The sequence below is a fragment of the Cordyceps militaris genome (assembly GCF_000225605.1).
Source record: "Cordyceps militaris CM01 unplaced genomic scaffold CCM_S00001, whole genome shotgun sequence".
Lineage (NCBI taxonomy): Eukaryota > Fungi > Ascomycota > Sordariomycetes > Hypocreales > Cordycipitaceae > Cordyceps > Cordyceps militaris.
This window is the reverse complement of record NW_006271969.1, coordinates 448686-470036: the sequence shown is the minus strand read 5'-3', so window position 1 is coordinate 470036 and position 21351 is coordinate 448686. Positions and strand designations below refer to the sequence as shown.

The window sequence follows — 21351 nt, the reverse complement described above, 5'->3', positions numbered from 1 at the left end:
TTTGGTTTGTCTCGGTTGGTATTTTATTTATTGTTTTCTAGACGAAGCTCAGAAGCCGGCCCACTCGTTCTGCCATTTTTTTTGTTATGCCTTGTCCGTCTCTTTTTAGTTGGTTCTTGTTGGGCTGGTCCTTTTACTCTTCTCTGCTATCACTGCGAATGTGTTACAATGGAACGAATGGGAGAAACGGCAAGATTGGGGCCAGCTACGTCATATAGGAAACTGCCCTAGGCAGTCGTACTGCAGAAATACATGAAAACACACCTGCAGCCATTACAGCTGATGCATCTTTGACTGTAAATCAGGTGTGGGATGAATGTGACTGGTCTTGGGTATCAACACAAATCGCCCACGGTCATATACCGCATTGCATTGACCGAGGCATGCGCGAAGGACTAAAAAACAATACAACCCTCGTGTAACTGTTTGTGACGGCGTTTTCGGTGTATGTAATGGCGTACGGTACATGCGGCGGCCCGGAGCTGACCCCACCAACCCGACGAACAGCACAGCCCAAGTGAACTTCTTCGCAGCGGCAACCCCTCTTCCCTCACTCTGCAAGCAAAGCTCCTTTCAAAAGTGAGAGAATAGGCTTCTTCTTCTTCTTCCTGCTCCCGACAAACACCGTTGGCATGGCGGAGTCTGCTAGCCCTCGCCTGCAAATGATGCACAAGAGGCTCGAGTCGGCAGTGTCCCAGCTCCTCAACGACGGCCATCCGAGCGAAGACCTGGCTACCGACAGGGCGCGGGTCGAGAAGTACATCGACGCGTACGAGGAGGGGAAGCTGTTCTTTGGCCGCGACACGCTCGCCAGCCTGGACCGGCAGATTGACGCGCTGCGAGCGGCGGGGGCCGTGGGCGACTACAACGGCGATGGCGGCGTCGTCACGCTCAAGGATGTGATAGGGAACGAGAAAAGCTGGTCATTGACCCCTCCGGAATGGTGCAGACATGAATGGTCGGTACGAAACGGCAATGTTGCTACAATAACAACCTTGCCCCCTTCCTACCCTCCCCTACCTGACAATACTGTTCTGTATTCTGACACAAGAGCCACCGTGTAGTAATACATTCTGCATCCGGTACACCCCTCACCAGATCATGACGCACATGTCCACCAAGTACCCCGAGTACCTGCTGGAGGCTGAAACGCCGCTCGCCATCGGGTATCAGCACCCCGTTGAGCCCTCTGGGCGGCCTCTGTGCGACCTCGAGGCTGCCTTTCGCGCGCACCAGGCGTCGTGGCTCGCCAGCGCTACATGCAAGTCTCTCACCACCACCATCGCCGCCTCCGTCGCCACCCTCCGCGCGCCCATCAACAAGATCGTCTGCTTCGGCCTCGGCCGCCTGGACGAGTGGAAACTGACCAACACGCCTGAGGAGCTCGCCAAGTCGGTGGAGCGCGCCGCGTGGCAGCATGCCGCCGCGCTCACCATGGCCGAGACGCTCACGCGCGCACAGGGCGGCGGCGGCGACGAGGTCCGCTGCTACACGCAGGACCCCGTGTACGCCGACGTGGAGAAGCAGCTGCTGGCCGCGCTTGGCTTCGAGATCCTTGAGGACCCCAAGGGCTTCCTGGCGGTCGACGACCGCACACTCGTCTTCAGCGTCACGCCCAACGTGCCCGTTCGCCAGATCGTGGCGGACATGGTCTGGCCCGCGGCCATGGTGTGGGACGTGATTGATAAGGACAGGGACGACGAGGGGGAGCGCGAGTGGCGAACGGACATGAACGAGGGTCTGGAACGGCGCATCTCGTAAGTGTAGCCCGCTGTCACCCCTCTTTGCTCGCTATACAGTTGAGGGGCAGATGTAACACTTGAAACTGACTGGAAGCAATAGGCCGTGGTTCACCGACGAGGGTTCGATCCGCATCACGGAGATGGGACAGCATTATACGTTTTCGCCGTTGCCTGGTGACCTGCACAAGAACAACTTTGGGTCGCTTGGGATTTACTTTAGAAAGTAAACGCAAGAAAGTGCGCGTCCGGGAAAGCGGGGAGGTACTTCCTGTTATGTGCACGCCGGGGAAACGAACAGCAAGAGCACCTCGACTAAGACGCCGGCGAGATTCCCTCAGCGCAAGTTTGCGAATAGTAGCATCGTCCTTTTCATCCAAAACTCATACCCGCCCTCGTTTTCGTCCAACCAACAAGTCTCTAGACCCTTTGCTATAAAGAAGTCCTGCATGTTGCGTGGCAACCCGTCGTCTCGCCTTTCTCGGGCGCTGTCCTGTGGCGTTTCAACAGCAAGGGTCTGCCAGACAAAGTTTGTGGCCGCATCGATCGATCGCGGTTACCCTCGTTGCTTCAAACTTGTCCGCTCCGTCGTCGTTCCACGGCAGGACGGCGGCCACCAATTTCGCTTGAAACTACGCTCCCGATCGGAACGACCAGGTACGTACGATGCACCACATATCTGTGCTGAAAGCACCGTCCACTGCAAGCTGTCTTGAAACTCGGCTGTAAGTTACAGTACCGACATGTTCCGTGACTTTTCATGGGAGGCGAGCGCATGCTGAAGCAGTCTCTGTTCCTGATCGCCATGTGTGATGAGACTCGGTCCCCTTGTGAGCCGCGCATTTTAGACGGACCATTGTGCAATCGCCGAAAACCTCTCCAATTCAACTAATCCTTACAGGAGAAACGCGGTTGGATCCAGCATGAAGATCACGCAAGCGCCTCGCTCCCCCCCAAATGGTGTCATGTTTCAAGTCTCTCAGTCGCCCCGTGATGCATAACAAGTGTAGCAAGTCAGTCCGTCACCCACATGAAGGTTGCATAAAAGCTAAAAGGTAGCCAAGTTGGAATATTAGTACCCCACCTTTGTCTTTTACTTTCCTTATACCAGTCCAACCATGCATCAATCAAGAGTATAGGCACTGGCGAGTACCTTGTTGGATGCTACTTGACAGCTCGGCATTAGGGTGTCAGTCAGCAATCATGCGTGCTTTATACAGCATACTGCCGCATACTTCCGACCTGTTGAGAAAGCTAACCTATCATTCTGTTATTGGCCGTTTCTATAGCGTCCATCCGATTGCAGGAATAACACTGCGCGATCCAAGCCATGAACCGCCGATTTCGCTTTCGAAACACCAAAGCCTTATGCATCCGCCCACCCACCCAGGCCAAAAAGAACCCTATCTGTCACGTGCCACGTGCATAGCACTACTTAGGGCACATAAGCCACCCACTCAGCTAGCAGAATATATTATCATCTTGCCGAATTCCCTTGTGCCTAACACTATCTGCACACGCCAGGCGCCGGCTTTGCACGATCAACCAGTCCGGCCGACATTCCCTAGCACAAGACGAAGCCGACTGGTGAGGTTTCGTCCGACCTAGCTGCGTGCATGATGCCAACGGCGCACCACCACTGATCCCTTGCGAAGGCCCGATTCGCAGGCCAGAAGAGACGAATTTGCACGTGTTTCACAGTGGTATAAGTCGACAAGTCGCAATAAGGACACAACTGGTCCGCTCTTATGCGCAGGACGGACTGTGTCAATATTGAGTAAGCACAAAGAACTACCATAGTCCCATGCTATAAGTGCAGGCGACTGTGTTCTCCAAGCTTTTCCAGATCTGCAAACATGTTTCATCACGCACCTACATCCGGCTTTTTCTCATGCACGTCACCTAGCGCCGCCCTTAACAAGGGCTTCTGGGCTGGTCTAGCATTGAGTGTAGATTGCTCAGTGTTGGCCTCTTTTGCAGCCCACTCGCTTCAATGCCAAGTCGACGGCCAAAGGGGCAAGTTTATGGCCACAACGGGTTTCATCTTTGTGCAGCCTGTAGCCACCGTCGAGGGTTGAAAAGCCAAGGGAACTACTTGACTCTTCTGCGAAATACGAAGAGATAAAAACTTTTACGTTCAAGTGTTATAGAGCACCAACTTATGCATATGCTCTAGTTGGGGTACAGTCCACCGCATATTGCTTCACAGACGAGCACAGGCCAGCATCTCCAGACTCTCCAGAGCTTTTCGAGTAGTCGCTGTCTTGGCGCAACGCAGAGCCTCACTCGAAATCAGTGATTGTGCCAGTTCTTGAACAAGAGGGTTGACCTCTCGTGGAGTCCCCAACCTCGGACCCGATGGAGGTGCATCGCAATGCTCCTCCGTCGCGGGAATCAACGGTACCACGTCTACGACACCGGTTCGCGATATCGAGCAATGACCACAACAAAACAGAACAGCTACGGCCAACTATCGCACCGAATTACTTTGAACAAGAGTTGATCTCGGAGTGACTCAGAGATCGAAGGTTGGTGGTCACCGAGGCGCGCCCTTCTCCACCAGCAGATTCCTCCATAATCAATGCCAGTCTGCAAGACTCAGTCTGGGCTTCGGGAACAGAGTACAGATAGGGAGAATTTCCAACTGCAGGCTACACCTTCATGCCGTTCGTTCTTGTTGTGTGTAGCTTCAATTATAAAAGATCCAACGCTTCCGCGAGAGAGCTTCCAAACACCAGCCTAGACAACACACAGCTTTTTCTGGATCACTCGACTTCTTCAACACTTTCCATTCTCCCGGCCCCAACCTCTGCACTTTGAACAAGATGCCTTCAGTCTCCAAGATCGCCTCTACTACGCTGGCCGTAGCCGCCGCCCTGTTTATGCACGGCGCCTCGGCCGCTGCCCTCCCCGGTCCGCAGCGGGCGACGGCCCCGACCACCGCCAGCGGTTCCGGTGCTCTCCCTCCTGGTGCTGCTGCTGCTGCTGCGGCTGCCGGCCCCAAGATCGAAATTTCTCAGGCGCAGATCAAGCAGCTCCTCGCCACCAGCCCGCCGGCTGATATTGCGCAGAAGCGTGATCTCGGCCGGGAAATCATCGATTGGCTCCTTCTTGATCGTTCCGCCGGTTCTTCTGCCAGTGGCGGTCCTGGCGGCGCCGGTTCTTCTTCCGGTGGCGGTCCTGGCGGCGCCGGTTCTTCTTCCGGTGGCGGTTCTAGCGGCACCGGTTCTATTTCCGGTGCCGTTTCTCCCGAGGCCGAATCTCCTTCTTCTGCCACCGATGCCTCTGCCGGCAATACTGAGACCCTCAAGGACGAAGCCGAAAACAGCGCTTCTTCTCTCAACGAAGGGGCTCCTCCTACTCCGGGGTCCGCCGGCCAGAACAGCATTTTCGACAGACCTAAGACGGAGAAGGGCCAGGAGACTACTACTGGTCTCGAGACTGGCGCCAACAGCAGCAAGTTCGGCGAGGATGAGAAGACCGACACCACTACTCAGCCTACTCGTCCCACTAAGGAGACTGATCAGACTGAACAGGCTACTCCTACTGAGCAGACTTCTACTGCTACTGAGTAGATCTAAGACAAGCAGCTCGCAAGAAAGGAAGCGATAAAGGGGGAAAGGTCTAGACATGAACTCTGGCAATAACCTCTACCGTGTACTCAAGACAGAGGAAAATATTTCAATCTCCAGGTCCATAGCAAAAGCCTTTATTATCTCCAGGAGTCCTCCTCGCACGAGATCATGACGTGAAGTGTGGTTGGTGACGTAAAAGAAAGCAGCCACGGAAACCACAGGCCGCCCAGCAAACGGTATGGGCCGCCGAATCGCAGGCAGGCTCTGCTCTATACAAATGGTCGGCGCAGAGCTTCCAGCTTGATGGGCACCAAGACAGTCTACATCTTGTCCTGACCAAGCTCGTTGCGGTGCGCCTAGGAGCGGAACGACTTCGGGGGACCAGTCGTGGCAGACGCGACAGCACATACAGTAATATCTATAAATTGGCTGGGATTGTGGCCTCTTTCCATTTTCCCTGCCATCTTCACCCTTCCCCCACCCTCCGCCCCCTTTTCTCCTCTCATCTACAAATTCTGATTTTGCGAATTCTAAACTACCCAGCCATACACAGCATCAAACCTGCTACATGTATGAGGCATCAATGCCCTTCAGATGTTTGGCTCTGCCATCTGTCAACCTGGCCCACGTCCACAGCTGTGATGATCGTCGCCATTGACACCCGCTCGACAGCAGAAACAAAAGTCGCAGAATCACATGCGGGCGAGGCCACCCGAGAGCTGGCGGTGCTGGCTGCTTCTCGAACCGAGACGACGCGCGCAGCACGCGACGACTGCAGACACGGCATAGGCAGCGGCGGCTCTTCCAGGTCCGTCCAAGCCCGCAGACGGGGCAAGTGATCCCGCCGCCGCACCAGATCCCCCGGGCGGGGCCGTTTCTGGTCGAGACAGGCGACACACTCGGCGCCTGTTTGCCCGGCGACGCAGGGAAACGCGCCGGCAACGCGGAAGAGCTCGACAGCCTCCGGGTGGCTGCAGATGAACGGCTCCCAGAAGCCTCGTGTCAGGATCCAGGGCGCCTCGTCGAGCGTAAACGCCCCGTCGCTGCTGTCTCCGCCTCCCGCGCCGCGGGGACCCAGCGCGGCGATGCGGCGCAGCATCCACATGATGTCGCCGCCAATGAGGCCCTGGTCGCGGCTGGCCGAGCGGCGCACGGCGGCCGCGTACAGGCGCGCGTACTCGGTGACCATGCTGGCCAGCGGCATGACCTGGGCGCGGTTGTCGTCGTCGCCGGCGCAGGAGGTGCGGATCTTGCTGAACGGCGCGCTGTGCACGGCGCGCACGCGCACGCGGTACAACGACCCGTCCGGCGACTGGTACCCAAACGAGTCGTGCCAGTCGCCGTGGAACCGGTACATGCCATGTGCCTGCGCCCGGTGGTAGATGGTGCGCACGCAGTCCCCTGGGCAGACAAGCGTGATGCGCGAGACGTGCCGGTCGCGTCCGTGGTGGATGAGCGCGGCGCAGCCGACGATTGTGAATGGTACGTCGTGCAGTACTGTGCCGAGGCTTTTGATGATCACGCGGGTAGTTTCAGGCGCAATTGCACCGTTGACGACATACACACAGTCGGACAAGGCGTCCACGGCAGCGGTGCCTTGCTGCTCTTGCTGCAGCCGTTGTAGCCCGTGATACTGTCGCTGCTCCAACTCTGAAAGGACCTGGAGACGTTGGTCTCGTCGATTGTAGCGCGCGATCCGGCAGTGGCCGATTTCATTCCCTTCGTTCTTTGTCTGTTTTGGCTCGTCAGTCTCTCCCCCCAGCACGTGGTGTGGCTGCTGGTCGCTGACCATGACCCCTGTAATGTATAGCAATCTTGACCATCTGCGATAAACTGCAGCGTTCTGGGCCACTGGCTACTTAATAGCCAGCTGTAGAACAAGTAGACGGATGGGTTTGTGGTCGTCAGAGAGTAGACTTGAAGGCGGACTTGTAGAAGCTCCCAGAGTTCTTCGCTACCCAGCTTCGTGTGGTGGGCTTTTTGGCGTTTTGTTTGACCTTGACTGCTATACTGTTGCGGAGGGCATTCCGTCTTGTAATACCACGCCTCATGCGATTATTATCAGTGTCGCACAGGCTGGGTTCGGTGGCTGCAAGTCTTCGGGAATGACTCCATGGCTGCATGCAACAAAGAGACCACGTTCTGCGGCATTCATTGGTGTTGACAACCCTAGAACAGGCTGCAATCAAGTATACTCCGTTAGATAGCCGACAGCTAGTCACCAACGAAGGGTGTGGCTGGCCGATTGCCTTGACAAATGGCGGACAATAAATATCCAGGCAGCAATGTCCAGAAAGTCCTAAGAATAGCTAGGCAACCAGCTCCAACAAACAGTCCATACCATATGTAGATACTTTTTATCAGGCAACAGCACAAGAAAAAAAAAATAGTTTGCTAAGCATCTATATTTTTATTCATCTGTTAGCCCCAGCGCCAAAAATGTATCGTACATGTTCTGGGGGTGTTTCACCCATGACGTCCGTCGCGAATGGTCAAACTACCCTTTATAATTCTTCTTCTTCCTCCTCCTCCTCATCATCATCATCATCAGTGTCCATTTTGTTGGCTTCTGCGGCGCACCGACCTCCAGCCTCGCCCTCTTTCTTGGGCATCGTGGCCTCCTTGTCAATCATTTGTCTCGATACTGAAACAATATTATCTTCAATGAGCTCCTGACCAACATCTTCCAAATGTTTCTTTGGGTCGACCTTGCCAACATAACGGGTCTTGAGCTGCTCCTTGGTCAACTCCGTCTCTTCCTTGACGCGCTTCTCGTAGCCGTCGGCCAAAGACACAAGGCGCTCAAGACGATCCTTGTTCTTCTCCCCTTCGACTTTGAAGTCACTCATCTCTAATGCCTCTGTCCAAACGTGCTTGTGCAGGTTCATCAGCATATTTTCTTCCAGCGCTGTCTTGCGGTAGTTGATGCCGATCGAGTAGTAGTGTCTGTTAAGGCCGTGGATGAGCGCTTGGATCGACGGCTTGTTGAGGTGGCCCAGATTACTCGTGCTTTGACGTGGTTCCTGCCCCATCATAAGGAGCTGCGGGTTGATGAGTCGGAAGGCATCAATCACGACCTTGCCCTTGACGGACTGAATGGGGTCAACGACAACAGCTACAGCGCGCGGGTTGAGCTGTTCAAATGATTGTTGTGTGTTGATATCGACAGAAGAAAGCCAGCAGCCGAAGCCAGGATGCGAGTGATACCATCCTACCACAGATTCAGGGCTGGAATATAAGTTAGCACGTGGATGATGCGTGGACTCTTCGGGACGCTTACCGTCCTGTTTGGCGCAGCATGTCCATCATCTTTGTTTGAAACACGGGATCGACAGCCTCGACACTAACGCCAGTTCCAGATTGGGGCATTGCGAAGACATCCATGACCTTGACTGTAAAGTCGTCGACGAACTCGCCCAGCATCAGGCCCATGACTTCCATGGGCACACCAGCGCGACCATGTCGCAACATCTTCAGAAGTGCCAATGACGAAATGTAAACAGTTTCGGAGTTGTCGATCAGGTTCGTGTTATCCTGTACGTGGCGGCCGTTAGCGACTATAACACAAGCGCACTCATTGGGAGCTGCTGTTTTGCTTACCGATCCATGAGCAGGGCCGCCAAGGCCGATCCCACCGCCGCCCAGCAGATTTCTAAAGCGCTCCATTATGATGTAGATTCAGAGGATGCGGTATGACGAGAAGCGAGTATGGCGAAGCAAGAAATACCAAAACTCTGAGAATTGGGGCGTTGATGCTGTGAAGGCGCTATTGGGGAAGCTTCTCGGGGCGCCTGTTTGACTGACGCCAGCCTGGTAGCCTGCTCACAACGAATAGCTTCGCTACAGAGTCACGTGTAGCTTGGTGCTTTGAAAGGTAGTCACTGGTGCGGATTGGTACGGTTAGTGGCTGGTCGGTGGGGGACGTGGAGGCCGCAACAATATTCATCCGCCTCTACGATCGGGCACACAGGGGTGGTCCTGTCCTGTTCCCACCCACCACGCGCCACCAAGTTCGCTGTCGCATTCTGGCTCTTAACCATTTCCCTTCCTCATCACTACAGGCTTCACCCCGGCCTGCTCAATCGGAGCCCAAGCGACGCGGCCAAACGTCCTCACCAGTCTTAGTCTTCTATTTTATCTCAAGAAGCCAGCCCCTCTAAACGATAGTGCTCATATTTATCCCATAGAGCGCATCGCGATGGGCGACGAAGAGTCCAACATGGCCCAGCTGGGGTCAGTGGCCCTCAACGGCTCATCCCCCAAGAAAGTCGCGTATTTCTATGACTCTGACATCGGTAACTACGCATACGTCACTGGTCATCCTATGAAGCCTCACCGCATCCGCCTGGCTCATAGTCTTATCATGCAATACAATCTATACCAGAAGATGGAGATTTACGTGCGTTAAATCGGCCTCGCTCACCTCTGCAAGACACTAACCCATACGTTCAGCGCGCCAAACCGGCGACTCGAGGCGAAATGACACAGTTTCACACCGACGACTACATCGACTTTCTACAAAAAGTAACTCCTGATAATATGGACAGCTACATGCGCGAGCAAGGCAAATACAACGTCGGTGACGACTGTCCTGTATTTGATGGCCTCTTCGAATTTTGTGGCATCAGTGCAGGAGGCAGTATGGAAGGGGCCGCAAGGCTAAACAGGCAAAAATGCGACATCGCCGTCAACTGGGCTGGAGGTCTTCATCACGCGAAGAAGTGCGAAGCCAGCGGCTTCTGCTACGTCAACGGTACGACCATCGCGTCATGTAGGCTTTCTCCTTTTTCTAACTTTTGTCAAAGATATTGTACTAGGCATTCTCGAGCTTCTGCGATTTATGAAGCGTGTACTTTACATCGATATCGACGTTCACCACGGTGACGGTGTTGAGGAGGCTTTCTACACAACCGATCGAGTCATGACTGTCTCTTTCCACAAGTACGGAGAATATTTCCCCGGCACTGGTGAACTTCGTGACATTGGTGTTGGCCAAGGCAAACACTACTCCGTGAACTACCCCCTGCGCGACGGCATTACGGACGACTCTTACAAGTCCATATTCGAACCGGTTATCGAGAACGTCATGAAATATTATCAACCCGAGGCTGTAGTTTTACAGTGTGGTGGTGATAGTCTTTCTGGTGATCGACTCGGCTGCTTCAACCTCAGTATGGACGGCCACGCTAACTGCGTGAGTTACGTCAAGAGCTTCGGCCTGCCTACTCTTGTCCTTGGTGGCGGTGGTTACACAATGCGAAACGTCGCAAGAACATGGGCTTTTGAGACGGGTGTGCTTGTTGGACAAGACATGGATCGTACTCTCCCCTACAATGAATACTACGAAGTACGTTAACGTCAACACTGTACCTAGGTACCGAGCTAACCAGTCACAGTACTACGCCCCCGACTTTGAGCTAAACGTCAGATCATCGAATATGGAAAATTCCAATAGTCGCGAATACTTGGAGAAAATCACTGCCGCTGTCATTGATAATCTCCGGAGTACGGGCCCGGCGCCCTCGGTACAAATGCAAGATGTGCCACGAAAGCCGTTCGGCGGTATGACTGATGAAGAGGAAGCCGAATTAGATGATCTTGATGAAGATGAAAACAAAGATGTGCGAATGACCGAGCACCGCTGGGACAAGCACATTGAGAATGGTGCCGAGTTCGAGCCTAGCGATGACGACGAGCTAGCACGAGCAAATGGCGCAACGCGTCAATCCAGCAGCAAGCGCAACTTCAACGACTTTAGAAAAGACAGTGAAGATGAAGATGCTGGGAATTCTGCCGAAGCTATCGAGGGCAAGGCTGTGGAGGCTAACGTTGAGGAAAGCCACGATGTCAACGACGACACTATCGAGGATCTCGGGGCTGCTGAGCAAGACAAGGAGCCGGCCGTGGAAAGCCCTGAGGAGCAAGCGGATAAGGAAAACACCGATGGCGATGGTGATATCGGCATGACCGACTCTGTCCCTGCTGAAGAAGACGCGAAGATTAAGGAAGAGGACGTGGAAATAGAGAACGCGCCTGCTCCGGCAGCAACCGCTGCGACTCCAGGAGATGCAGAGAAGCCAGCCGACGATCCGGTCGCGGAAAATGACAAAGCTGACGCGCCCAAGGATGTGGAGAAGTCAACTGGTGAAGAGGACGAATCGGAGAAATCTGAGGCCAAAGAGAAGGAGGAGCAGCCGGCGGATGCGATGGACCTAGACGGGGACAAGGAAAAGGAAGCCGAGTCTAAGGTGGCTGATTCATCCTCCTAGTCTGTGGTCCCGAACCACAGAGAAAGCGGCGCTATTATTCTATACCATTGGGTTCAGTCATTTGATAGGTAGCCTTGGATGGCTACATGAGCCAGTCTAGCTGACTGGAGCCTACCAATGGCGGCGTTCGGCGTGTTCGGCACACCAGCGTACGGGACAGATGCGATGGCTGGTTCCTGTATTATAACAAGTATGTTGCGATTGAAAGGAATTGAATTACGTATTAGTTTATCTTGATCTGGATTTGAAGCATGCTCGATCGATTATCGGCCCACTGAATAATGAGTTGTTGGTTAGCAACGAAGCTTTGATGACTGGTGGAGGTGACGCATGTTTTACAGAAGCTCCAAGTGGGGTTCGTCAAGAAAAAAGGCTGCGACTCCATCTTGCATCGTCCCCAAACTTTTTTCTTTGCCACGACTACTGTGCTCTTGCGCCTTTCAATCAACGGGCAATTGTTTCTGCTCCTTCAAATTCCACGGCAATGTCGAGGTAGCACCTGGAATATATTGAGTCTCTTGCACCCACTGTGCGGACTTTCCGCTTCTCAGCAACATCCGACCTTGAGTCATCCACAACGGCGGACGCCCCCCACCATCCCACCAACCTTCCGTCATGTCGCGGACGGCGGGAGGCGACGCCGATACGGCAAAGCTGGCTGTTTGGAAGGAGGCGCTCTACGAGAGATGCAAAGAGGCCGCGCCCGAGAATGACATGTTCTCGCAAGATGACCTTTTGCGGCTCGATGTCATCCCAAACAAAGATCTGATGCTGCTGGCGCGTGTTGTCCAGTCTCTCAGCGATGATAAGCTGTTCATCACCATGCGCGAGGCCTCGGGCCAAGTGCTCTGGAAGTGGCGAGACGCCCAGGAAGCACACAAGTATGTCGAGGCATATAGTCTTCTGGTCGCAGGAGCGGCGTTGTTCGCGCCTGAAACTGACGAAATCTACATAGGTACAAGCAGTGTACGACCGACGAACAAGTCTTGGTTTATTCCCTTGTCGACGATGCGGGCGGCGATGGGATATGGTCGCAAACGCTGCAAAAGCGCCTCAACATGCACGACTCGGTCCTCAAGAATGCGCTGAAGCAATTACAGACGAAGGGGCTGATTGCGCCTTTCAAGAACGTCGAGCACCCCAATAAGAAGATGTACATCAAAGCCTCGATCCGGCCCAGTGACCGGGCGACAGGTGGGCCATGGTACACTGATCAGAACTTTGACGATGCCTTCATCGAGGAGCTTCAGCGTGTCGTCTTCGACTTTATCAAGCGCCAGAGCAGCTACCATAGCACACACGCCGGCTCCGGCGCGGCCAGGTCGCAGGCACCGAAGAAAGGCGTGATTCAGGGTGGTACAGAAAGGGGCAAGAAGCGCGATGCCAGTGAGATGAGCAAGCCGCCATCCAAGGTGTCCAAGACGACCCCTGGCACCACGCCCAGGAAGGAGGCGGCGCTGCTACCGCTGCCCGCGGGCTACACCGGCTACCCCTCCGTGCGAGACATTGCGCGGTTGCTTTCGAGCAGCGGAATCACCAATAATACTATCCTGTCGGAGGACGATGTCCGAAAACTGATTGACGTCCTGGTCTGGGATAACCTCATCGAGCCGGTACGCGTCGCAGGAAAAATCGGCTATCGAGTGGCTAGAGTCGTTAAGCAATCGACCGAACCCTGGGCAGGCCGTGAGGAGCCCGGAGGGCCGGAGCCATACACAAGTCCCTACACAGAAGCGCCGTGTGGTCGGTGTCCCGTTTTTGACCTATGTGAGGATGGTGGCCCTGTCGGGCCGAGCAACTGCGAGTACTTCAAGACCTGGCTTAGTAGAAATGACCCCTGAGAAGAGTCGAGCCGTGCCAGTTCTCAAACTATAATACCCCGAACCAAACTATACGACTCATTCTGTGTTCTCCCAAGCAAGGCGTGGAAGCGGGTCGATTCGACGCAGACAACAAATGCGCCAAACTCCAGAGAGCCGCATGTCGGCGACAAGTTGTTACGGCGTCCTCTAACAACCCGCGATACAACATAGGTACACATCAGCCCATCTCTGCCCATCACCTTCTCGGGTTTAGCTTTATACCTAGGTGTCCAGGTACTTGCTTGTCTCAGTAGCCATCACCTACCTACCTATCAAAGTACTACATGTATGTAGGTTAGTACTCACCAGGAATAGGTAGCTACGAGAAAGGCTTACATTAGAATATCTCTAGATATATTAAGCTTTCAATATAACTTGTACTTCTTTTGTTCATTTTCCTCGTAGCTCTTGTATCTTAATTTGTTCTTTTTTTCCTGCGTTTCACTTTTTTGTCTATGCCAAACCCTTCAATACATGGTTGAGACTATACTTTATGTAGCTATGTGACATTTATGCAGGTATGCTTCACTACCTAAGATCAATTATTAATAAGACCACCGTGAAAGTCCAAACCCAAGAACCGGTTTGAGTCCTAACAGGGCTGCTCTGTTGTGCATATTCGAGGCGCATGTCAACCACACAGTCTTGAATGCAATGCATGTCTGGCAGTGCAAACGGGGCTTGCATTGGTGCCTAGTAGTGGCGGGGATGGGACGGCTTTTGCGGGCAAAAAGCTTAGGCGTGGATCAGAACGCAAGGCGAAATCCTGACTAGAAAGAAAAAGTTCAAGTTGTATATAGATGGCAGGATACTGATCATGTTGACATCTCAGAAGGTTGGCATATATTATGGATAGCTAAATTCGTTGCGCAATCCATGACATAATTTTCAAGCTCCAGACATCTCCCGTTTCAGTTGCAGTCTCGCGATTTTTTGTTCGTCCAGATCCATTACTTTAGAGATGTTTAGAGATACACAGGCTTCAAAACCGTCATTTACAGAGTACCAGAGTCGACGATGCTAGGGCGCTTGCTGTACTTGACAGTACCGGAGCCGGAGCCGGTGGCCTCGAGGGCCTTGACGACGTCCAGGGACTGCTTGTCAGCAACCTCGCCGAAGACGACGTGGCGGCCGTTGAGCCAAGAGGTGACGACGGTGGTGACGAAGAACTGAGAGCCGTTGCTGCGCCACAGGGTTAGTTACGTACTGAGGGTTTAAACGGCAGCAACAGGAATGCTTACGTGTTGGGACCAGAGTTGGCCATGGACAACAGACCGGGCTTGTCGTGCTTCAGCTGAAAGTTCTCATCAGCGAACTTCTCGCCGTAGATGGACTTGCCACCAGTGCCCTATAAGATATAGTATGAGTATGACGAAGTATGTGTTTGTAGCTCGGGTAGATGGGGTCGTACGTTGCCACGGGTGAAGTCACCGCCCTGGAGCATGAACTCAGGGATGATGCGGTGGAAGGCAGAGCCCTTGTAGCCGAAGCCCTTCTCGCCAGTGCAGAGAGCACGGAAGTTCGCGGCGGTCTTGGGGACAACATCGTCAAAGAGATTGAAGTTGATGCGGCCCTTCTGGACTGTTATAAAAATTTGATCAGCGGGGGCTGTGCATTCGACCGCGCGGCAGGAAGCAAGTCGCATCGGGTAGGGCTCAGCGATCCGATGCCGTGCTGAGCTTTCAAGGTTGCCGAGTGGACAACAATGTATGCGAATTGACCTGAAAACTGGGAATATACTAACGCTGAACGTTCGAGGTAGGCTTGCCGTTCTCGAAGACGGGGCCCTCCCACTCAACGTCGAAGAAACTGCAAGAGCCTTGTCAGTTGGAGAAGTCCATCAAGCAAGCAGGAAGGGGAAGGAGCGGGGCATGACTTACACCTTGGAGTTACCCATTGCTGTGGTTGCTGAAAAGAAACGAGCTTTGTGGAAAGTTTTGGAGCAAGAGACAAGCTGTGGAAGAGGGAAAGGTCTGGAAGCAGCAGAGCAAAACGTCCGGCGGGGTAGTAGGAGGGGTTGGAAAAGAGCTGATCTCATTTTGGCTGTCCTGGAGGGGTCAACTAGTTAGCGGGATATTCCGGCCAATTAGCGCAACGGGTAGGTGAAGAGGGGTGGGACCATTCGGAGGAGGCCAGTCACGTGCACTCCCGTCATGGAGCCCACGGAGAGCTTGAGACGGGCGCGCCAGCTCCAGCAAGAGCAGCGCTAGTCTCCCGTGCCTGGTGTCAACGCTCTCACCAACCTCGACAGGCTGGCTTGCGCTTCGCCTTAGTCGTCTTGGTCGGATTATTGAGACAATGCTCCTGGATGCCAAACAAGCCATTGTGTCGCCATACACTCTCAAAGCCCCGAGACCGCCGCCATCTTCGTCACGTCTGCAGCAGCTCGTTCCTTGCTCAGCGTGCCAGATTTTGCGCATTGGTCCAGAGCCCACTGTCGTGCAGGAGGCGGAGGCGGCGACAGGCGCTCATTGGAGGGCTCCAGAGCCGCCTGGCAAACTAACTGGTGGTTGCCATGGCGTGCCGACCTATCAACCAGGACTGCTGTCTTGCATGGCATCACAGCCAGCTTTGCTTGGAGCAGCCTGGTGCTGTTCGCTGCGCCAGCGGCGCAGTCCAAGTGCAGCGCATGCCGATTGATTCCGATGCGACGCAGCTCACTGCCAGGCTCGGATGAGAGGACGGCTCCGGATCGCAACAGAAGGAGAGTGCCAGGCGTAGTCGTTCGGCCATCATCCTCACATCTGTCCTTCTGCTGCCAAAATTCGAAAATGCTTGATCAACCGAAATGAAATGCCACGTACCGGTGAAGCTGGGTCGAAGATTAATGTACAAGGTGTGATGGTGATAACAGAAGGCAGAGGTCAGGGGAAGCTTTGCTCACCGGAGAAAAAGTTTTGGTGAGGACGGCTCAGCACCAGAGCGATTCCGGCCTAAAGTTTCAGGTACCTTCTGCCACCCAAACTTGGACTGCCAAAAGCAACACGATCCAACAGTACCTACGTCCGCGCAAAATAGTAGGGACAATTGTGTAAATATAGAGGGAGAATAATTTATATCTTGATTCTCGACGACTTACATTGCTTCTGATGCTCCAATTCTCTTGCAATCACTTTACAGACGGCCGTGAAAGCTTGTACATCACGTGACTTACCGTCGTAGTTGAGGCACGTCACCGTGTCCAGATCATGGAGACTACGGCCTCCTGGAGCCAAAGACAAGGAACATACCTAGGCTGAAATCGCTGGCCATTGGGGAGACCTGAAGCTCCCGCCAACCCAACCGACCATCTCGATCGAACGGCCGCAGTTACAAGAGCTTCAAGATGGATTTCAACGACCTGAAGTCCACTGTGTCGAACCTGACCTTGTATGATCTCAAGGCCGGGTTCCGTAAGGCGCAGAACGGTATGTGGTAGAGCGAGACACATACGAAGTGCCGCTACTAACGATATATTAGCTGTCATGAACTATACGGAAATGGAGTCAAAGGTTTGCAATTCGACAACCAATTAACAGGCCATCACTGATACCCCCCAAAGGTCCGCGAGGCAACTAATAACGAGCCGTGGGGTGCATCGTCGACAACGATGCAAGAAATCGCCCAGGCTACATTCAGCTAGTAAGTGGCGCAGATGTGACTCGCGATGACATTTATCTGACTGTGAACAGCCAAACGCTCAACGAGATTATGCCCATGATATACCGCCGTTTCACCGAAAAGTCCGCCGAGGAGTGGCGCCAGATTTACAAGGCGTTGCAGCTGCTGGAATTCCTGATCAAGCATGGTTCTGAACGAGTAATAGATGACGCCCGAGGACACATTACACTGCTCAAGATGCTGCGCCAGTTTCACTTCATCGACCAAAACGGCAAAGATCAGGGTCTCAATGTGCGAAACCGAGCCAAGGAACTGGCCGAACTCCTAGGCGATGTCGAACGTATCAGAACTGAACGTAAGAAGGCTCGTGCGACCAAGAGCAAATATACCGGTGTCGAAGGCGGTACATCGTTTGGGGGGGGCTTCTCTGGTGGCAGCCGCTACGGCGGTTTCGGGCCCGAGTCCTCGGGAGGCGGCCCTGCTTCCTATGGTGGATACTCTGGCGGTGTTTATGGCGACGGTGGTGGATTTGGTGGTCAATCCAGTGATTACCAAGAAGGTGGCGGTGCCGGCCGATCAGACCGATTCGAAGAATACGACGAATTTGATGAGGGCGACAAGACAGCGGCCAGCTCGACCCGAAGAGCCAGAACCGAACGCGCGGGAACGAAGAAGACCACCCCCGAGCCCGCCAAGCCCAAGGAGCCCGAGGTCGATCTGTTTTCTTTCGACGAGCCGGTCACAACCTCAAGCGTATCCGCCCCCGCCGCTCGCTCGGGACTTGCTGATCTGGCTGGCCCCAGCAGCACCGCAGCTGCCGCGAACGACGACGACGATGAGTTTGACGACTTTCAATCGGCTACGCCTTCGGCACAATCGGCCACCGTACCATCTGCTTTTGGCAAGCCACTGGCCGCTTCCGCCGCAGCGGCACCCACACAGACTGCCTCCTCCCAAGCATTCGCCGCTCTTACACCGCTGGCGAGCACATCAGCCACCCCTAGCATCAACTACAATGCCTTCGCTGCACCTGCACAGGCCGCTAAGCCCGCCGCCTCAGGACCGAACTACTTTGGCGGCGTCCAGTCCCTCGGCAGTACCCAAGTCAGCACGCCTAACACCACAACGAACTCTGGGCCTTCGACCATGGCCAACACGCGACCGGTCCAGGGAAACAGCAAGCCGGCGACCCCTGCGGGCGGTGGCGATGCCTTTGGCGCTCTGTGGGGCAAAGCTAGCGCCGGCATCAAGAAAACGAGCACGTCGACGTCTGGCCCTGCTCTGGGCCAATTGGCCAAGGAGAAGAGTAATGCCAACATTTGGGGCTCCTCGGCGTCCAACTCTCAGACGCTGGGTGGCTCCGGAGCTGGAGCTGGCGGTGGCTCAGCTTCCGGCGATCTGCTCGGCTAGGAAAAGAACTCTATAAGCCGTTCCTATAATACACAAGCAGAACGAGACGATTTGAACCAATGGAAGGAGTGGGGATGTCGTTTCATTGGGACCGAAGTAGGGTAACACATATTCGGTTAAGGATTTCGATCGTCGAGAGTTTAGGCAAGCATTATCCTTTTTCATCTTCCAAAATAGGTTGTTTTAGATTGGCGTACCTGGTGCTACTATAATTAACCCGTCATCCGATGGACAATCTCTCTCTACCTGCCGATGCATCCTACCCATCCGGCATCTAAAGAAGATGCCCCGTAGGCTGTTAAGCCAAGCAGAGTCTAGACCTGCCGATCCGTACGCGAGGGAATCTAGATCCGGGTGCACGCAGGCGCGGTGGTCCTCCCTGTCATCTCGCCCACTATATGCCGCCACCGCCCCGTCCAACCGCTAACAAAGGTGACGTGCAGTCGTACATGCAATAGCTATGGCCCTATTTCCCCATCCTTGCACACGTTGAAAATAGAACCAGTTCCACGGTGTATCAACAAGCTTGCCACCCCGTTGTGGCGGCATCCCGGTTCGCCGGCGGGCGCTTAAGCGGTGGTGGGCCGTCATTGGCTGGCGTCGGCGCCTGGCGATACTGGTGGGTTGTCTCACGTTGCGAGCGACGCCGACCACTCGGCGCGATTGCCACGGTGCATCAAAGCACGGACATAAAACAATCTGCCGTGTTTTTTTGGCGTGGCATATTCATGATTCGAGGTTTTTTTTGGTGGAATGTCTCGAGCATTGCATGCTGGTGACACGACGTGACTGGGTACCTGGTGGGCTATGCTGGCTTGGGTTTGTAGGAGTGGCCAAGAGTGTCAATGATGTATAAAGATGGCAACCCTCCCTTCTCTGGTGCTGGCTTTGGTAGACAATCTTCAATCCAAACATCAAACAGTTTCTTTCTTTCCCTTTTACTTCCTTTCCTTGTGTCATTTCCTTTTTTTTTCCTTTGTTGCTGTCTTGTCTGCATCATCGCCATTCACCACACTTACACTTACACCAACTCGATCCCTTCCGGACACTGCAAACGCTTACCCAGAGACTGGCTTCTCTCTTATTCAGTTGCCAATTATTCGATCTGTTCTTTTCTACGTTTTTTTTAAATCGTTGGGCCGAGAAAGCCTCCAGTTTCAGCCATCATTCTTTGCCCGATCAACCCGCCTGCTCAGATCCCATTCTACGCCAAGCACTTCCCGCTTCGCACCGTCAATTGCACCTCCCGCCCCCGGCTCTCGCTCCGCACGCCAACCTCCGTTGCCAGAATGGCGGCGCCTCCAGCTCTCGGAGCCTTGGGCCTTACCTTTACCGTGATGCGCGCCATGCAGTTCATCGGCCTTGTTGTCATCATCGGTCTCAGTTCGAGCTTCGTGGCTGACATCGTGGCGTCGTCTTACACGGCGCCTCCGGCCCTCATCGGCACCCTCGTCATTGTAAGTGGACGAACGCAGCTATCAGTACATCAATACAAGTGTGCAGACTAATGAAAAAAAAAACAGGCTTGTCTCGCTGAAGTCTACGTCATCATCAGCTACATTCTCTACTGGGACTCGCTACTCCCGCTGCTCATCGCGACGGCCGCCGATTTTCTCTGCCTCATCGCCGGCATTGTCGTCGCGTGCGTCGTGGGCAAGCCCGTCAGCTACCTCAACTGCAACGCGTTCCCTGCCAAGGGAGGCAACACTGCCGTCTTTCTCAACTCCCTGTTCGCCAACGTCAAGCGGCTGGAGAGCAACACGTTTGAGTGGGTTGGCCCCAGCAAGCCGTCGTGCCTGCAGCTCAAGTCCATCTGGGGCATCAGCATCGCGCTGTGCGCGCTCTTCACGCTGTCGACGGCGACGACGGCGTGCTTGTGGCGCCGTCTCAAAGGCGGCGCCCGCCCCCCGCCCAAGGATCTCGAGTGAAGGTGCGGCCGCGGGAGGCCGGCGGCGAGGGGGGTGATCAGGGAGGCGGACGGAGCACGGGCAGCACCGCGAGGTGCGACCGCGGCGCGACCGCGGGCCAGGAGCCTGGGGACGACGGTCATGGCACAAGCGTACAAGTTTGACGACAGCGACTCGGCGGACGACCTGGGCATCATAAATGTGCCCAGGCCGCGCGCGCATCGCGAGCCGTGCCTCCCCTCTGATCACCACCGCCCTCTCGTCCCGCCGCCTCCCACGGCTGCAGTGGGGGTCAAGAGAATGAAGTCGTCGACGGCGAGCCGGGGCTTTCGGCCAAGGCCCGAGCCTCTCGCCTCGCTTCCACCGGTACCTCCCGTACCTGTGCTAGCGACGACGACCGGTTCTATTCCCGGGACGCCAAAGATGCCTGATACACCTGCGCGCTCGAGGTCGCGGCGCAAGACGCTGCTGGAACGTATCGACGGATGGTGGGATTTGGGGCTTCTGGACAAGAGACAGACGCTGTCTAGAAGCCAGAGCAAAGGGGTGACGGAGCAAAAATTGTAAGAAATGAAACAACCCGGGCCAGCAGCGCAAAGGGGGTCGACGAATCCTTGACGGGGTTGGCAGCGTTGGAGGGAAGACATGGTTACTTGCGACGTGGGTTATGGATTGGTTGTTAATGTTTGAACTGTTGGAATTTTATGTACTTTGCTATCCAAGGGGCTGGATCCTAATCAAAGTTTGCCTGGTGTTTTATTAGCTAGGTAGTCTCAATGATCGACAGCCCAGCCGAATATAAAGAGAATGTTGACCTCAATGTAACCTCGCTGCGTCGCCCCTATAACTGACTCCTACCTAACAGGTTAGTACCTTAGTAGGTAGTTGTAGCCCGTCAGCACTGGCGGCGATACTTTTGGGCGCAAGGTGAGGAAATTATGGTACATTTCAGGGCTTACCGTGTTACTCAATAATGATGTAGTGAAACT

General features: G+C 54.5%; 10 protein-coding genes across 10 annotated transcripts; 7 read left to right on the top strand and 3 right to left on the bottom strand.

Annotated features, from left to right (window-relative positions):
- Positions 1-665: 665 nt before the first annotated feature.
- CCM_00133 (uncharacterized protein) lies at positions 666-1969 on the top strand (the record flags this gene model as incomplete). The annotated part of the gene is made up of 3 exons (XM_006665293.1): positions 666-899; positions 1099-1757; positions 1843-1969. The coding sequence occupies 3 exons, from the start codon at positions 666-668 to the stop codon at positions 1967-1969; spliced, it is 1020 nt and encodes a 339-aa protein (XP_006665356.1).
- A 1626-nt stretch (positions 1970-3595) lies between these two features.
- On the top strand, positions 3596-3995 carry CCM_00132 (uncharacterized protein; the record flags this gene model as incomplete). The annotated part of the gene is made up of 2 exons (XM_006665292.1): positions 3596-3812; positions 3916-3995. The coding sequence occupies 2 exons, from the start codon at positions 3596-3598 to the stop codon at positions 3993-3995; spliced, it is 297 nt and encodes a 98-aa protein (XP_006665355.1).
- A 569-nt stretch (positions 3996-4564) lies between these two features.
- CCM_00131 (uncharacterized protein) lies at positions 4565-5314 on the top strand (the record flags this gene model as incomplete). Its single annotated transcript, XM_006665291.1, has 1 exon — positions 4565-5314. The coding sequence occupies one exon, from the start codon at positions 4565-4567 to the stop codon at positions 5312-5314; it is 750 nt and encodes a 249-aa protein (XP_006665354.1).
- A 580-nt stretch (positions 5315-5894) lies between these two features.
- CCM_00130 (uncharacterized protein) lies at positions 5895-7106 on the bottom strand (the record flags this gene model as incomplete). The annotated part of the gene is made up of 1 exon (XM_006665290.1): positions 5895-7106. The coding sequence occupies one exon, from the start codon at positions 7104-7106 to the stop codon at positions 5895-5897; it is 1212 nt and encodes a 403-aa protein (XP_006665353.1).
- Positions 7107-7818: 712 nt separating this feature from the next.
- On the bottom strand, positions 7819-8980 carry CCM_00129 (26S proteasome regulatory subunit; the record flags this gene model as incomplete). The annotated part of the gene is made up of 3 exons (XM_006665289.1): positions 7819-8542; positions 8595-8848; positions 8915-8980. The coding sequence occupies 3 exons, from the start codon at positions 8978-8980 to the stop codon at positions 7819-7821; spliced, it is 1044 nt and encodes a 347-aa protein (XP_006665352.1).
- Positions 8981-9512: 532 nt separating this feature from the next.
- CCM_00128 (histone deacetylase RpdA/Rpd3) lies at positions 9513-11583 on the top strand (the record flags this gene model as incomplete). The annotated part of the gene is made up of 4 exons (XM_006665288.1): positions 9513-9713; positions 9767-10067; positions 10120-10661; positions 10711-11583. 4 exons carry the CDS (start codon positions 9513-9515, stop codon positions 11581-11583), a joined length of 1917 nt encoding a protein of 638 aa, XP_006665351.1.
- A 615-nt stretch (positions 11584-12198) lies between these two features.
- CCM_00127 (DNA-directed RNA polymerase III subunit Rpc34) lies at positions 12199-13424 on the top strand (the record flags this gene model as incomplete). Its single annotated transcript, XM_006665287.1, has 2 exons — positions 12199-12464; positions 12539-13424. 2 exons carry the CDS (start codon positions 12199-12201, stop codon positions 13422-13424), a joined length of 1152 nt encoding a protein of 383 aa, XP_006665350.1.
- Positions 13425-14440: 1016 nt separating this feature from the next.
- CCM_00126 (peptidyl-prolyl cis-trans isomerase) lies at positions 14441-15342 on the bottom strand (the record flags this gene model as incomplete). Its single annotated transcript, XM_006665286.1, has 5 exons — positions 14441-14627; positions 14687-14793; positions 14857-15026; positions 15190-15254; positions 15326-15342. The coding sequence occupies 5 exons, from the start codon at positions 15340-15342 to the stop codon at positions 14441-14443; spliced, it is 546 nt and encodes a 181-aa protein (XP_006665349.1).
- Positions 15343-16770: 1428 nt separating this feature from the next.
- Positions 16771-18455, top strand: CCM_00125 (epsin-3; the record flags this gene model as incomplete). The annotated part of the gene is made up of 4 exons (XM_006665285.1): positions 16771-16852; positions 16905-16936; positions 16987-17066; positions 17117-18455. 4 exons carry the CDS (start codon positions 16771-16773, stop codon positions 18453-18455), a joined length of 1533 nt encoding a protein of 510 aa, XP_006665348.1.
- Positions 18456-19744: 1289 nt separating this feature from the next.
- Positions 19745-20383, top strand: CCM_00124 (uncharacterized protein; the record flags this gene model as incomplete). Its single annotated transcript, XM_006665284.1, has 2 exons — positions 19745-19912; positions 19979-20383. 2 exons carry the CDS (start codon positions 19745-19747, stop codon positions 20381-20383), a joined length of 573 nt encoding a protein of 190 aa, XP_006665347.1.
- Between the last annotated feature and the right edge of the window lie 968 nt (positions 20384-21351).